We start from the raw sequence: 17,011 nt of genomic DNA, 5'->3' as shown, positions 1-17,011 counted from the left end.
AAAAAATTATCAGAAAAGGGGCAAGAAAGTGTAAACTTTCCAGAACACAACACTTTGCAAAATTTACAGTAAAATCCACCAGAGGAAAAAAAAATAATCAAAATCTAAAAATTCTTTTTGCTTGTCTGTTTTGAAAAAATAGAGAAGAAAAAGAAGAATCAAGACTAGCAAAAATGTATATCAGCTCATGGCTTATTCCACCTGATGAAGGCACCAGAGTAAGTTTTTTCTAAATTTGCAAAGCAGTGTAAAACAGCGATTTACACCATTGCTTTCACCAGTCACATAGAATCTATGAAAATACCATGATGTTCCTACTTCTGTAATAACAGGTTGCATCTTCCAGTAATTTCCTTTGAAGTGGAATAGTTAAAGCAGCAATCACAGAAAACAAAAAATAATCAGAAAATGAGAAGATAAACTCAGATTCCAAGGCAGGAAGTACATGGCTGACATGAAAAAACAGTCATTCTGGTCAATAAGGAAGATCAGAAGGCAGAGGTGGTCTCTAAATCTGAAGCCCCATTGCTGTCCACCCTTGCAGTTCATAAGCAATTCTGCAGCAAACTTTGGTGCAGCTTCCCCTTTGGTCACAGTGAAGGAATTTCTTTTCTGTGCTTTGCCTGTCTTTTCTGCTTGTGGGTGGCAATTCTTCCTGCACCTTTATTCTCCATTTTGGTGCAGAGCTCAGGCTCCCAAAAGATCACTATAGCAATGCAGGCTCCTGTAGTTCAAATGTAAGTGTGAATTACTGTCCACCACACTGAACACCTATAGATTTCAATCTTCTTTCCTTCTCCTTCTTCTATCCTCTCTTTTTCCTCAATACATCTCACTTGCATTGTGTGTCTTACTCACACTCTCCATGAGTCTGTCATGGTGCAAGAATCATCTCCTCTTTTTCTCCTGATGCCAATCTGGTGCTAGTTTCCTTTTCAAATTGCTTCATTGTTTACTTGCCAGGGGCCAAAGATCCTTCTTACTTGCAAATGCATGCTGCTCAGAATAATCTTCCACCTCTCCTGTCCATCCAAGTTTCATGTGCACTGAAAGCTGTCCTGATTTTTCAAATTCCACCATTGTTTCTAGTCCTAAGGTGAGGGATGCTGCCCTTGTACAAATGGGATTTCCAGAAAATCACTTTGACAGAGGACTAGTGTCAGACATAAACACTAGTATCTTGTTCAAGTAAAACATGCAGGAATTATTTTTGTAAAAACGAGGTCTATTTTGAGGTTCTGCAGATGATTCTTTGGAGCTGATCTGCTGTAATATATTTGTTTACAAAGGAAGGGAGTTTATGTTCTTCAGAGACAAGGTCACATCTTTTGGTAAGTACCCTAGAGAGATCCTAGTCTCCACAGATATATTCAGTTGAGAAAAACGCAACAGATAACTCTGTCATGAAAGGTGATATTGCTAGACATGATAAAAGACCTTTCACCTCTCTAAGAGAAGGCAAAATGCCTTTGATAAGAAGACATTTTGTCTTGTGGTACTAAATAAGAGTAAAAATGTTCTACCCCTGTGATTCCAGTTTTATTTTGCACTATGGTAATGTTGTTTAATACCCATCCCTGGCAAGACAGCATTTACAGCTGTGTTGGCTTTCACTTCACTGGGACCTCTACATCTTGTTTGTCAGGCTGAACCCTACACAATCCCAATGAACATGCTGTTGATTAAAAGCCTCAGGCTTTGCTCCTGTCACAGGCCAGTGGTGGTTGCTTGCTCTGTCTGTGCTTGTTTTCAGATGTTGGTTGCAGCTGTGGAGGTGATGAAAACAACTTGAACACTGGTGTAGACAACGATGAAATCTCTTCCAGACTGAGCAGGGTCAGCCCTGTGGAGATGGTGCTGAAAACAGTTCAGGTGCATTTATTCTTGCTCTGAAACCATTGTCAGCAAATGGACTACAGCACCTGCCACTGAGAACGGTTCAGGATGAGCCAGCCAAGACAACAGCCGAGATTATGCCTGTCTGCTTATGATTATGTGTGAATGCTGAAGACATGTTCTTGCTCAGATACACAGTGCAACACTGTTTCCAGTGCTGTTTGGTGGATTGTTTACTGTAGACTGTGCTTTTACAAACAGCTTGCAACAGTATGGTTTTCAAAAACCTCAGCTTACTCAGAGTTTCCAGATGTTATTTCTTGAGTCTGTCCTTCCTAGTTCATTACCCATGCATCATTTTCTTTTATGACGCTATCAAAATTTGGAGTGAAGTAACTCGGGCAGCGATAGACATTTGTGCTGTGAAAGCCTTATCATTTCCTTTCTGCCTAAAAAGGATTCCTTGGACTATTTATTTATTGCATTGACTGGATGAAACCACAATACTAAAACACATATACTAATATAATTGCTTTTCCCTCTACACACAGTAGTTGCAAAGAGCAGTATTTGCACTGAATGCATGTCATCATACTGGGTTTTGGCAGGAGAGGAATGGTTGAATGGATGAGGACCTCACATTTCCATTTGCTCCACTGCTTATAAGCATATACATTATGGGAGAATGTTTTTCTCCATGGGAAGCACAGTGTACTCCCATATTTAGCAACCCATTTCATAGCCTAAGTAAGTCAGAACTATTATTTCCATCCAGCTTGTTGAATGAATCTCTGGAACTTTTGCTAGTATTATGGAAACAAATGTCCTCTTTTTGCTGCTTTTAAGAATGTTCCATCAATTTCTATTCCACCAAGGCCTTTACGTGATGATGGATATAGAAAATGGCTATATTGTTAAAAAGTCTGTGATTCACTCCTTTGCTATTAAGAAAAGCAGCATCATCTTTCTGTTAGAGAGAAGCATTATTTCCATGCAGTGAAATTCGGATGTAAAATCATTTCTTCAGTAACACTGAAAGGGCTAGAAAGATGATCTCTGTGAGTAAGAAATCAATTAGTCAGACCAGCAAGGCTTTCCTGGTAGGATACTTCAAAAAAAAAAAAAAACCACTCTAAAAGCATTATGGATATTATATTCATATAAGTTTTTCTTCGAGTAAGAAGCAAACACTAGGAATTCTGATCTTAATTTTGTATTTATTGAAGAAGCTATCTGTTGTTTTTTTTTTTTCTTCAGGGAACTTGGGGACATGTTTTCAACTGAATAGAAATTACTTAGGAACCTCAGTCTCATAGGAAGCCAGTAACGTCCAAGCTTCAAAAGTCTATGGTGTTTCCAAAATGCGACTCACGTTCCTATGAAACTTCTGACAGCTTTATACAACAGTTTATTTAAGAAGTCTCGTAGATTCCTTTTTCACCTTTTGCATTTTGAGATTGTTTTGTTCAGTCTGAGGCCATAATTAGAACACATGGAGAGAACATACATGCTATCATAGGTGTTGCTGTACATGCATTACTAAGTCTTCACATGTTTCTTGAGTGTTTCAAATGGTTGCCTCTTGAAGGCAGGGAATTTTCCTGAAGTTTACACCAGCATCCATGAGAGCAAAATCTGATGCAGTCTGGATCATAGTACCATGCATTTTACAAAACATTTTTTTTTGTATTTTTTAATACATAGCTAGATTTTAATAGAAGATAGATTTAGGAGCTCCCTTTCTTTAATAGAAAGGGCGTTTACAAAACCTTAGGTATCACTTGGAAAATTCCATGGTTATTGTGAATCTGAGTCATGTTTTTTTGGTTAGGGATAAAACCAATTTAGAATGATATGGCTCATGCTTTAGAAATTTTGTTTTTGCTCTCAACAGATGGACCATATGGAAAAATGTGAACTTGCTACTGAGGCAGAAATATGAAGAGCAAGTACCATATTTCAAGCATTCTGTTTCCACAGGCATGTTCTGGAGGAAGATTTATTTTCTCAGAACAATGAAGGCAATGTGTACTGGTTAGATACTTATTTTAATTAACACTGGAATACTAGAATTAAAAGTAGACATCTGTATTTTTAATGAAATAAGAAGAGAACCGTATTTTGTCTCTTCAGATTCCCAGTACACCCACTTTCAAGTACTCTCACTTACGTTGCTCTATTATGTCCTGTTTTGCTACACAACATAAAGTTTCAATTCTGGCAAGTATTAGAGGGCATAGCAAAAGGCCCTGTAAAATACCAGTGGCCCTGACTGTCCTCAGGATAAGAATCCTTTTCCACTGACTTACTGCAGATGAGATTCACCCTCATGCTTTTTCCAAATAGGTCTTGGGCCACCCAGCGAGAGGCACATCTGCCAAATTTAGAAAATGCCTTTTCTTTCAGCTCCAGCCTCAGAATTAAAGGTTATTTCTTGTCTACAAGAGGGAAAAAAGATCCCCACTTCAAGTGTCTCTGAGACATTTAATTAAAAAGTTACCCAATCTATAGCATTGAAGAACAAACACGATCAGATTTCTGAATTTAATAAACAAAAAGTCCCTGTACCTCTGAATCTGTCAAGACATTGTAAATTATTAGCAAGTCTGCTAGATGCTTAGCTCTGCTGCCCTGGAGTTTTCTCAGCAGTGTTTGGATAGGAAGTCAAAACAGGTAGGTAAGGCTCTTGTACATGCCTGGAGAGTCATAGCGAACTGCTCATCTTGTACTGCTGGCTTATAATGATTGTGGAAATTTAACACAAATCTTTCTTTCTTTTTCTCTCTCAAAAAAGAAACCACGCCACCAGAGCCAGCAACTTTTCCATATTCACTTTAGCTAAAAATGATTCTAAAATCAATGAAATATTCATCACTTTCAGCAACAGAGCAATCTGTGAAAAACCAAAGCAAAACAAAGCTCATGAAGTGCAGCTAACATCCTTCTACAAAACCAAGAACACTCACAAGTAAAGCAGAACATTGTGGAGCTTGGGTTTTGTTTATTTGCTTGTTTGTTTTATTAAACATCATAGAGCTTTACCTAGCTCAGTCACCAGACTCATCTTTACAATTAGTGTTTTTTTGACTTTTAATTCCAGAAGAGTTACAGCAGGTGACAGTCTTTAATGACCATTGTCCCTTCTCTGTCTGAAACACAGCAATATCCTCACAAAAGTGCCCCCTTTCCACTCAGTCCTGCTAGATATCACATTAATTTCCCATGGTTTAAATGCTAACTTTCCTCTCAAGTCAGAGGGAAGCAGTAAGTCACTATGACTAGTTCAGCTCAAGAGGTAAGCGCTACCAGGCAGGATATGGATTACAGTGCTGTAGCTCTTCATGGATGTTCTCCAACATAGTGGGCTATTGCAATAGCCCAATACAGCACAGGCCAGGACTTAAGAATGGTGCACAAACACACCCTTTAAAATAAACTCATATAACTTCCTGAATCAAGATCCTCACACAAAATATTTAACCTCTGTCAATTACCATTATATTTGTTGTTTTTTTATGTAATTAAACACAACAGCAGAAAGTCCAGTCATGAATCTGGTCTCTTGAGAAAGTGTTTAGTCACCACAGCGCAAAATATAAATGACCAGTTTGTCCTGTATAAAGGGTATTTATCCAAAATATCCACACACCTTTTTTGCTACTTGCAGTGTAGTTAGTTTGCAGTATCTATTTCATTATTTTTAACATGAGGCTCAAGTTGTGCTGCTTCACACCACGTTAACATCAATGGTGCTTGCTGTGGCAGTATCATGCAGGAAGTTTTCCCAGTTAGCATCTCTTATACTTCATATATAGAACACAGAGGTTGGTCTTGCTAGGTTACTTTCACATCTACATCCTTAAAGATGAAGAAATATCTAACGCCACAAGTACAGGAAAAGAGATTTTTCAGGTGCTCTTTTAAAGAAAAAGCATTTCTGGAACCTGGTGGCTCCATCAAAGTGAGCAAATAGGTTTTCTTACCTGCACAGGTATCTTGGGGGGTTTGGGAGGTCTTTAACCATGTAGCACTCTCCCCCATTTACGCAGAAGGCTTTCTGCTTTACGTCACATTTTGTGAGATGACTTGTCCCCGTTGTAGATGTAGAAGTAGCTGGAAAAGACAAGAGTGAAAATATAGAACAGAATAGCTTAGTTTTACTTCCTGACTGGAAAATGTACTTCTGTGTGAGGAAAGAATAAAGTCAAGGAGGATCTGGCAAGTCCTCTGAACTTGCTGTCTGCTGCAGCTACAAACACTACCTAACTCTGTATTTTATTGATTGACACAGGGAGCGGTGTTTAAATACATACCTCAGAGATAGGCTACCCCACACCCAGCCTGGGAAAAAGGGAGGATTTCACTAGCACTGTCCATCAAGTGACCTTAAATTTCTTGAACATACATTTATTTAATTGAAAATGTGGAATTTATGTGCTGTTAGTTATGTTAATTACATTCAAGTGATTTTGGGGTGTGAGGGTCATTACAGGCTGCTGATATAGCGCCAAATAAATTGTGGCATTGGATGAGGTTTCTTCCTGGCATCATCTTGAAGTAGGTGTTTTTCACTGGAGCTTAACCTGAGACCCTGTGCTGATCCAGTCTCTCAGGACTGAACCCCTTGGTCCAGCCATTGCTTTCTTCCCAGGGGAGAGGGTGATCAGCTGAATGCTGAATACCTCTTCCCTTGCTCATAAGAGAGAGCTGTGGCTGTTCTGCTTTAACTCTTAGGGAGGCAGAGGGCAAGGGGGCTGAAGGCATCATCCTTTCTTGTGTGTGTACAATTGCTACCCTTGTGTCCACAGGAGTGTTTCATCAGTAGGCCAACCTAGCATCTCCTGGAATGGGCTTGAATTACTAGCAGTTTGGGCTATCAATGCTGCTAGACACCATTAGGTGTCTAAATTGCTATTAAATAGAAGTACCACTGTTAAGAAGTACCCCTGTTAAGAAATTTCTTAGCTTACTCCCTGCTGTGTTTAGGGAATACCTGAAGAAGGCAGGAGCATAGTTTGGTTAGCAAACCTAGGAGGCTGTCACGGTAGGATGAAAAATCTCAGCATTAGGATTTGCCCAAGCAGTCTGTCAAGGAAATACTCTGAGCAAAGTACAGTACTCTGAGCAAAGAGCAGTACAGTAGGAGAAACAGTCCTCAAAAAGTGCCCCCTATTGTCATTGCTGGTAACTGCTAGGGTATGGTGAATCTATCTGAGGTTGCCCTAAACTAGCTAACTGCCACAGTGATTTATGGGGAGGCAGTATTATGTCCTCAGCTCCTCAAAGCTACTCTGTGCTTGCAAACTTACCTCCATGGGTTGAGTTAAAACCAACTCAGTCATATATCTGCTAGGCTGCAGCTGTAGCCTCAAATGAGTATCTCTGGCTGTCCCCTAGTTTGGGTAAGTTTTGCTCTGAATCAGGGTAGAAATGCTTGAGGCCTATACACCAGTCGGTACCCAGCTCAGGAACCATGCCACTGATGGGCTATGTGATATCTGGTAAGTCATTCACATTATTAGCTTTATTTGATGTTACTTGACTAAAACTGAATTGTTCAGTTGTAAGGTGCTCTCCACCAATCACAGAAAGCAGCTCAACTTATCCCTGCTATGGGTGGTCTGGTCCTCTACATTGACTGCAAAGCAAGCTTAAACTCTTGAGAATAAGACCCTAGTTTTTAAACAGCTAAAGCTAACTGAAGTGGCTACCTGTAATCTGTAACAAGTGGGGAAAGATTCCTGAAAGGTTTCTGTTCAGCCATCTCCAGACATACAGAAGTAAGAAATTTTCTTACAGTGCTGAACAAATCCCAGTATTTTTCTTTCTGAAAGACAGCTTCTATCCTGAGGTGGAACAATGCTCATATCTACTGAACAATTCCAATGGAGCTGGCTAGAAAGCTGCAAGCACCTATATAAAATTTGTCTGATAGTCAAAGCTTTTTCTAACATGAAGGCACCCAAGGGGCGTTGTTTGTAGTAGGCAGTGTGTGATGTTCTACCATTTGCTGCACACATTGAATCCAAAGAAAACAGAGGTTTTGTTTTCATCAGATTGGCTACCAAGAAATACCACTTACACATTTCAAGTTCTTTTTTCTGAGAATTAGGATGAAGCAGTCCCTGACATATTTGGTTTTCATGTGTTTTCCATCATCTTCCAGGTAAAACTTCAGTTTTAGCCCTCAGCACTTGGGAGAATGGGCCACCTTGGCTGGCACCATTTTCAGAGTGGATTTAGCTATATTGTATCCCTTCCTTCCTTTGCCATTAACTACCAGCACAGCAGCTTCTTTCTCTTTCTTCCAATGATGCCTTGCTTGCATGGGGTGCCCTTCTCTGATGGGCCAGGAAAAGCCCTCCCATGACCTCTGAAATTCAAGCTCCCTCCTGCTACTCACTGTTGCACCCACCCACGGTGTCACATCTATCCAGATCCTGATCTTGACTGGGACCTCTAAGTGCCAATGAAAATGCAAACACGGAGTACTAATTCCTCGTAATAACACATTCCTTTCTCCTGGCCCCTCAAAGCATGATTTATAACCTCTCAGACCAGGATAAATTTATGCCTTGTCTAGAGGCAGGAAAAGGGGTCATGTTTTAAGAGTAGTCTGACACTCTTTCGGCTAGCACTGGTTCAAACAGGACTTTGCACGCAGTGTTGACAAAAGACTGGCCAACAGACTGCCATCAGCTCAGCGGTGAAGGGTCATCTGTGCTTGATGTCAATGGATTGACAACCACCCTTGACATGAATCATAAGAAGGGGAGTTTTGCCTTGTGGAAGGGTCTTTCATTCTTCCTGGCTTTAAAGGAGACTGGGTTACTAGTCCAAAGGAGATGCCTTAAGGTGACAGGCTATAGCATAGGAAGACCTAAGCTGTAATAAATGTGGGTGAGTGAATCACATCTACACAGTAATGTGCATTTTTAAGTCCTCATGAATCTCAAGAGGCAACTCACTATTAAGCTTACCCCTGCTGATAGCCTATCCACCATTGTGTATTTTACTTTACTAAAAGACTTCAACCTGCAAGTGAGACAGGCACTCTGAGGATTTCCTTGAGCTCAGAAAGCTAATGCATTAATGTGGAATAAAAAAAAAAATAATATTGTCTGTGATGTTTCTGACAAAAAAAAATATTTTACTACTCTGCTGGCTAATGAAATGTTTTAAATTGAATTATGAAAGTAGATAGTAATAGGTGGGCTTGTAGCTATCTAAAATTGTTTTCATCATCTTGCTTACTGCTTTTTCTTTAAGCAGCAGCTCAATCAAAAGCAGATCACAGTGGAGTTTCACAGTAACAGCTATTTCCCAGCTGGTGCAAGCGAGCTTTGGAAAGCAGCAATTGGTCTGAACTGATTACTAGAGATGGGAATAATCTGCAGCTCTCAGAGTAATCTCATGATACAAGGGCTTTACATGTATTTGTGAGGAGTGCCTCTACCCACATTTTTGGCATCGCGTTGTCAAAACTGTTGTATAAATCTTGCATGAGCATTTTCTCTGCATTACTGATTCACTGGCACTAGAGTCCCAGTCTGCCTGAGTTTGGAAACTCCGTGCGGTAAGGGGAGGAAAAAAGTCTCCAGTGAGTTAATTTTGATCTTAATTTTGCTTTGCACAGGACACATACTTTTTATGGCATATGGCCAGTATTCTGTGTATGCACTGTAAGTCTATTTTGCAAATTAAATACAAGAAACACTAACTATGGTCTTGAGTTTCACTTAAACCCACATAACGGAAGAAATGTGGTGTTTGCGAGCAGGTGTTCATCAGAGCTCATTTCATACAGCCCATAACTAGCCCTAAAACACTGCCTTTACATACATATCTAGCAGACACGGGGTTGGAGGATGTATAATAGAAATGACTGGCATCGGTGAAGTAAAGCACAGCTGTAGACCATGTAACTGTGCGGTGTTCTTTATTCACCTAGTCATAACTTATACCTCCTTTCTTTTATGTAATTTTTCTTTTTTTTTAGCTGTACAAGTACGAGGTAGAAAAGCTGTTTTTTTCTCCTAAGTTCTACATTAAACCCCTGGCTTAGTGAAAGGACCAAATTACATGCTGTAATGAAATTGGAACATATCATGCATGAGACAACACCTGAAAACACTTGCATGCTCTACCCCCCCCCTTTTTTTTTTCCTTCCCTGAATGTAGAAAACACCACACTCAGAAAAACAACTGCAGCCAGTACGAGCACAGTCTCCACTAATGTGTATATTCACATGGCACTGAAAAACAAGATCTGCCTCCCTCTATGGAAACCGTTTAAAGCCATTACAGTAAGAAAACTAGAAGCTATTCTGCCTTTCAGAAACTACTCTCTAAAACATGAATTACTGCTGTAAAACTACCTTAGGAACATTTTGTGTTAAGTAGACAAAACTTCATGTAATTCTGAGCTTACCTGGGGGAATCTCTGACCCTTTTTGTCCTGAAACAGAAAATGCATTGTCTTTCTCTCTCTTGCTTTCCAAACCCCCCTCTGAAGTTCAGCAGCTGCAGCAGGACTCCCAGGCCCTGCACTGGTGAGGCAGTTCACTGAGAGGAGCCCTAAGTGTCCTCTGAGTGCAGACTGAGAGAAAAGGGCTTTGCAACCTAAACAGAATAGTTTCCATGCCTCTTTGAATTAAGTTTCTGCAAAGCTGGTGTAAAATCAGAGGACACACTCAAAGTCGTGCAAGGGGACTAGTGCGATATCTATGACTAAATGGAGACAAAGTCAAGTTGCAGCTGCAGCACAAAGGAAGTTCCTTCTTACTTAAAGGCCACTTGTGGGATGTAAATACGCCAGCTAATTGACTGCAGGAAAAGACCCTTCCAGTCTCCTTTTGTGAATAAATAGAGTAAATTAATGGGGAAGAACAGAACAAGCACTTTTGCTTATCAATGTTTTCTGAGATTAAGGCTTAAGCAAAGACTACCTGCAGCTCATGCCAAATGAAGAGGAAAGGACCTGCATGAAATGAAGGAGGGACAGAGAGAGAGAGGAAGCAGAGAGAGCAGACACAAGTGAGCTTTGGTGTGACAAAATGTGTGCCACCATAAGTAAGTCAGCTCTACTAACTCACATTCCCTCCCTTAAAGCTCAGTCATTTCTTTAGAAGCACAATCCTGTTCCCTCTTGAGTTGCTGATGGTCAGTTTAAAGATGTCCAGCCCTGATCTGCAGAGGAGATTGATTCCCCATGTACCTCTGGCTGTAGCACTTAATCCTTCTATGTCTCAGTTAAACCATCTATGTTTTCTTCCTACTGAGTACTGAGCCTCTTTAGCATACTTCAACTTCCTTGATGAGCCTGATTGATTGATTTGCAAAGTATTTGTGATTGCAGAAAACCTTGGCATTTCTCTACTGCACTGAAGAATTAAAGCTGCTGGCTCTATGCGTGCAGCAAAAGCTATATGGGTAACTTCAAGGAGAAGAGAAAGCAAAACCTGAGAGTAACCAAAACCTACCCCCTTTCTGAACAGACAAGAATTTCCATATTACCAGGTGTGTAGAAGGATATGTTTCATGCCCTTCCCATTTAATTGTTTCAGAGCTGAAACTGCATCCACGCAGCTTTGAACATACTAGGTTTTAAAACACTACAAACACCGATGTGTGAACATCAGAGAAAAAAAGAAATAAATCCAAATCTGTATAGAAAGAATTTATGATCTATTTCATGGGGCTGCTTACAATTTTTTACCCTGGTGATGTAATACCTGAAACTGCTGTGCAATCTAGTTACAAAAGTTTTTAAGCTCTTCACAAAGAACATTCAATGTAGCAGATTCCTGGGACTTTCACAGAGGATCGTTTAAGGAGCTTGCTGTTTTGCTAGCAGCTGGAATTAAGTGCATGCAAGTTAGTAGATTTACTCTCTGGCCCTAAGACAGTGCTTTCTTGCTTTGGCATTATCTCTATGAAGATCAGAGGCAGCAAGAAGGAAACAGGAAATCACTGGGCCTGCAAGATAGAAACTTCAGGAAAGATCGAGAGCACATAAACTCTTGCTGAACCAAGCAGCAAGAGTTCCCCCTACGACACAGACTGAGCGGCAGCTTCCCCTCACTAATCCAACCTTAGCAAAGCAAAGCAAAGCAAAGCCAAAGGAAAAAAAAAGGAAAGAAAAAAAAGAAAGAAAAAGAAAAACAGAAGACAGACGCTTCAGCTCGCTGCACCACCCGATCGCTTCCTCCCTGATAGGCCAACAGACTGACCCAGTTGGCAGGCGCGTGACTGCAAGACCTGCACAGCATCTGGCTCACCACAGAGGGTCAAGAGGTGACACATGCTAAAGATGGCCTGATGGGGAACAATTTTTATTTGCTTCATTTAACTTTAAGACAGGAGGAAATATTGGCAGAGACACACACAGCTCACTGGTTCTTAGTGAGGAAATGCAATTACTGCTTGACAACACTAGAGTTGTCAGAAAAAAAGGGGTAACATGGGTTGTGGAAGAGTGCAAGGGTTCATGAAGTGACCTGGTTGAAACTGGGTTTTGAGACAAGACACACTTTCCGATTGCCATGAAAGATGTCAGCTTTCACTCCAGGGTGATGTGATAAGTGTCTGCAAAAGGTCTGCAAGAGCCTTTGGAAAACATTCACTACCTGGTGAGGGGAGATGTGAATGGCAAGACACAAGGCAGTGACAGGCCAGAAGGTCCCAAGAGGAAAAATGTGTGTGTGGTGGGGAAGGGCAGAGAAAAAAGAAAAGAAAGGAAGTGCAAAGGAAATAGAGGTAGACTGAACCAGTGCGGGAAAAATACGTCTAAGCCCAGGAATGTTAAACTGACAGCCAGATAGGCAAGGGCCTTTAATACTAGGGGACTCTCAAACAACCTTGAAATGTCAGGAATGGGTGTGAGGGTCTGAAAACTTATAGGTCTTAGATTAAAGCAGACAGCAGATAAGGAGATGAATGCAACTGCCATGATACTGTGAACTTTATCCAGTGTGGAGTCCTTTGCTGCACTGGAGAATATCCCACTATGCAGAAAAGCCTGAGTGGCCAAATAAACTGTAGAAAAGGATTCCTGGCTCGCTTTGCTTAAGAGGCTTCACCCTGCTCTTTTGCATGCTCACACTGCAGCAAGGTAAGGTCAATAACTCATTGGGCTGGAAATTCCTAACAGGGACAGAGTCCATGCATAACAACTAGTAACACATTTGGCAAGATGTGTGCCATCACAAGGGACCTTACTCTCATGTACCTCACAGCTCCTCCACAGAGCTCTGAATGGTCTCTTCAGGCTGCTGGGAAGAACCATCAGTGCAGATACAGAGCACACCCTCAAAATTGTAAGGGAGACTTATAAGAGAAGTACCTGGTACCATCAAGTTTCACTTGATGGGTATGTAGTGATACTGACATAACTATTTCCTTATCACATTGAGTACTGAAATACCTCCATTCCATCATAATGTGGTAAAAATAAGCTCTTTTTCTTCTTTCCTCTGAAGGATTTTTCTTATTAATATCAAGTTTCCAATTATACACCTGCAGATAAGTGCAAAATCTCTGGTTCTTTAGTGCTATCTTCTCACAGAGATGTAGGGATAATAAAGACTATTCAGCAGCTTATCTAAGGAAACATGAAAGCTTTCTATTACAAATGATATTTCATATACAGTCAGGAACCCTACTTCAGGAAAGCATTTCGGGAAGAACACACTTAAAACCGAGCATATGAGCCTGCAGAAATTCAAGACAGCTCTCTAGACCTGCTTAATTTATAGTCATATTCACTTCCTTGTTTTCCCTTGCTGTCTTAAAAAAGTTTTTCTGAAGTCAAATAAATTCCAACACAGTGCCTTAAGTGTTTAGCCTTGTTGAAAACAAAGCTTTCCTACTGAAATACCTGATGTTTAATAAGTTTGCAAGAGGAAGCTATGTATGCAACTTTTCCTTGAAAAATTCAGTATGTCCAGTCCAGGACTCCTAGGCATGAATTAATCCATTCTTATTGCATGCTCTGCAGTGAAAAACATGCATTAGTTTACTAATTCCACAATGGAACAAGCTTCAGTGGTTTTGAGGTACACAGTCAAACTCCATAAGGGCATGTCCCCTTCCTCTGTCCTTATTCCCAAAGCACAGAAGGCTGCTTGCTGTTTTCCCAGAGGCCTTCTACTTCATGGGGGTGGCCATGAGAAAAAGCCACTGGAAACTTGAGGCATGAAAAGATTGTGCTGGCCCTGAGACATTTACAGCTCAATCTCTTTAACCAGCCTGAGGTCCCTGGGTGGTGAGGAAGAGAAGAATACTGGAGATTGGTTCTTCCTGTGTAATGGTAGTTCTTGCGACATCCCTTGAAACACAGGCTAGTATGGAAATACACATCCATTTCTGAGTTAAAGATATGGCAAAGGCAACTTCTCTCAGAAAAAAAAAGATTGCTCACAGCTTTCCAAGTATCTCCTTTATTTATATCTATTATAAGAAGCATCACAAGAGAGGACCCCCAGTAACACTGGCAGGTGTGGGAGATAAGTAAAGAACAAGAATGCTTATTGAAGACAAGCTTCCTTCCTAATGCACTGAAGCTCAAATTTAAGTGTCAGTTTATTTGGATAATTGTATTCCAGCAGGGATTACCAAGACCTTGTATTTTTAGGGTTTTTTTAATAGGCGCTTTACAAGTCAAACTAAGTTTTCAGATACCATGTGTAGAAATGAAGGAAGGCTTACTCTCTCCCTGTTAAAATTTAATCCTTACATTTGAAATGACTGTTCCCCCTGGAAAAAAGGTATGAGAAACTGTTAGATGTAGGTGCTGGGCTCTTCTGGAGGATCCAGTCTTTTAGCCTGCTTTTGCACTGCTCGCTGAGACCAAGGAGAAAAAAAAAACATTCTCTGGGAGGGTGCACAGGCAAATGTCTGCTATACCCATCTTTTGTCACCTATGGCACCCATCTTTTCTGAAAGACACAGAGTTAGTCTTTGTTCTGTCACTTTATTTTATTTACCTGGTAACCTTATTTTATTCAGCTGTTATTTCTTCAGTGAAGTTATATTTTAATGTGCTGATATGGTTATATTTTAATGTGCTGATATGGTAACTGTCATTTAATCAGTACCTGTTCTCAAGAAACATCAGAGAGGACTACATATTAAGCATCTCACTGTGCCAGACAGTTTTTAAATATTTATGAGAAGTTTGCATTTTTTTCGACTTTAAAAGTAGTACATTAAAATAAGCATAAGGTTATTGTTCTAACCTCTAAAACAAGTCTGGTAAAAAAAATACAACCATGTAGAAAAATAAAGTGTGTTCATGCTGAGAGAAAATGGCACATTTCCTCCAGCAGTTAATTTCTACAGTCTGGCTATAAATCTGTCAAAAATACGATTTCTAATGAAATGCTAACAGATTCCAAGCAATTGCTGTGTTAATGGAGTCACTGTTGTACTCATATATTTGTGCAGACACAGACCTGAAAGAAGGGTGGTTCCATAGGAATGAGAAAGGGGTTCAACAGCCTGAGCGGGGTTTGTTTACTTGCAAGACGCAGTCTTAGAGTGAAGGAGAGCGTCCAGTCCAGATAAACATCGCACTTTCTGTAGAAAACCAAGATTTTTGTCCAGCTGAGGGAGGAGATGTGTCAACAGTGCATGTACAGTCACATGGGAGAAAACTTGTGACAGAAAAAAGAGCTCTGTTTACACATGGCAGCTGCCTTTCTAATATAAACCACTTTTGCTAAAGCAGTGCTATACTTGATCCTTGCTCTTTAGCTTAGAAGGGGCTCTTTGCTGGTATTTACTATTTTTGTTGCTGTAAACAGAGCTGGGATGCTGTTGTATACCAAGATCAAGGAGAGTATCAGCCAGAGATGCTGTTCACAGAGAGTAGAAAGGGCAAGCAACAGAGATATGCAGAGGTGGGAACACAAGAAAATGTCAAGAAACTTTTCATGGTGACAGCCAAGTTTTTTTTGTAAGTTATTCCACGAAAGAGAATATTCCAAGTAAAATGACAAGTAGCTTACAGAGACCCTCTTCAATCAGGGGGCAACATTTGAAGTGACTGAAGAACTGTTTCATGGAAAGCAGCACCCAGTTGCTGCCCGGAGGTGGGAACCTACACCTATTTGATGAGTGGAAGAGTGATTAAGGTGTAAGGGTGCTGGTGTGCAATGAGATGTAAGGCACTAGATGGATGTGGAAGGGGAGCACCAGCAACACTGGAAAAGCCTGATGGGGTGGTGATCCGAGGTGTGTGGGTAAAAGCAGAAAGCTAAGCTCTAGTAGCCTAAAGTCCTCAGGTACAAACAGCCAAGCTGGGCACTTTTTTAAGGTGCCTGTGCCAAGCCTACACCTTTTTAACACCTTCATTTAAAAACACTACATGGGGTGAAAGGATCACATCTCTCCTATAGTCTGGGCCTAATCTTTCAATTTATTGCAGAAAACTGTTAGCGGATGTGGTACCCTACCAATGACCTTCCAACACTCAATTTGCTTCAAATACCTTTGAGTCCCTTTGTATCAAAATGAAAGCACATGCTCATTAGTAAACCTCTTAGAGGGTTTGTTTTTCCATCTTCTTTCAGTCTAAAAACTGAATCATTACGGTTTCTCGGCTGCTGCTGAGAAATACGGTTTTATGGTGCCATGGGGTATATGTTCAGGTGGAATAATGTGCTAATGAGAGCTTTCAGCATGAAAAGTGCCTTCTGCAGGTTACTGAGGAAACTGCCATCCACCACCCCACAGGAGAAACCCCAGGGATTGCTCTTGTTGTATTGCTTATCTGATACAGCATTATTTCCTGTGTTTCAGCCAGTAATTTAACAAAGTCAAAAAAAAAAACCCAACAACCCAAATGCTGGAAGAAAATTGTACACCTGAGCCCAACAAAGGCTGGGTGGTTTTCACCAAAAAAACAGAATGTGGCTTCACGTTATTGGGCACATGTATCAATCTTTTCTACGCTTGTTAGGAGCAGAGAGAAATTTCTGAAGGTCTCCAGAACACAAGAGCAATTGGGAAAAAAAACAGTGAAAGGGGAAGCTACCAAGTGCTCAGGAGCAAAGTAGGCAAACACTTAACGATGGCAATGGTGACATTCTCCTGAATGTATAGAAGATGTAGGCTTCACATTTATGTATGTAAAGAAATTGTAGTATGAGCTAAACTGAGATGATTAATAGCC

General features: G+C 40.5%; 1 protein-coding gene across 3 annotated transcripts in view; it reads right to left on the bottom strand.

The window, feature by feature from the left end:
- The window catches only part of LOC101878592 (pro-neuregulin-1, membrane-bound isoform), a 102,244-nt gene that overhangs the window by 22,029 nt on the left and 63,204 nt on the right, over window positions 1-17,011 (bottom strand). For all 3 annotated transcript variants that reach the window (XM_034072759.1, XM_034072760.1, XM_031054232.2), the window contains exon 2: window positions 5,820-5,949. In XM_034072759.1, coding sequence (XP_033928650.1) covers window positions 5,820-5,949 — 130 coding nt within the window. The remainder of the gene's footprint in view (window positions 1-5,819; window positions 5,950-17,011) is intronic.

Source organism: Melopsittacus undulatus, chromosome Z (genome assembly GCF_012275295.1).
Source record: "Melopsittacus undulatus isolate bMelUnd1 chromosome Z, bMelUnd1.mat.Z, whole genome shotgun sequence".
In the NCBI taxonomy this organism is placed as follows: Eukaryota; Metazoa; Chordata; class Aves; order Psittaciformes; family Psittaculidae; genus Melopsittacus; species Melopsittacus undulatus.
This window is presented reverse-complemented; position numbering and strand designations above follow the sequence as displayed.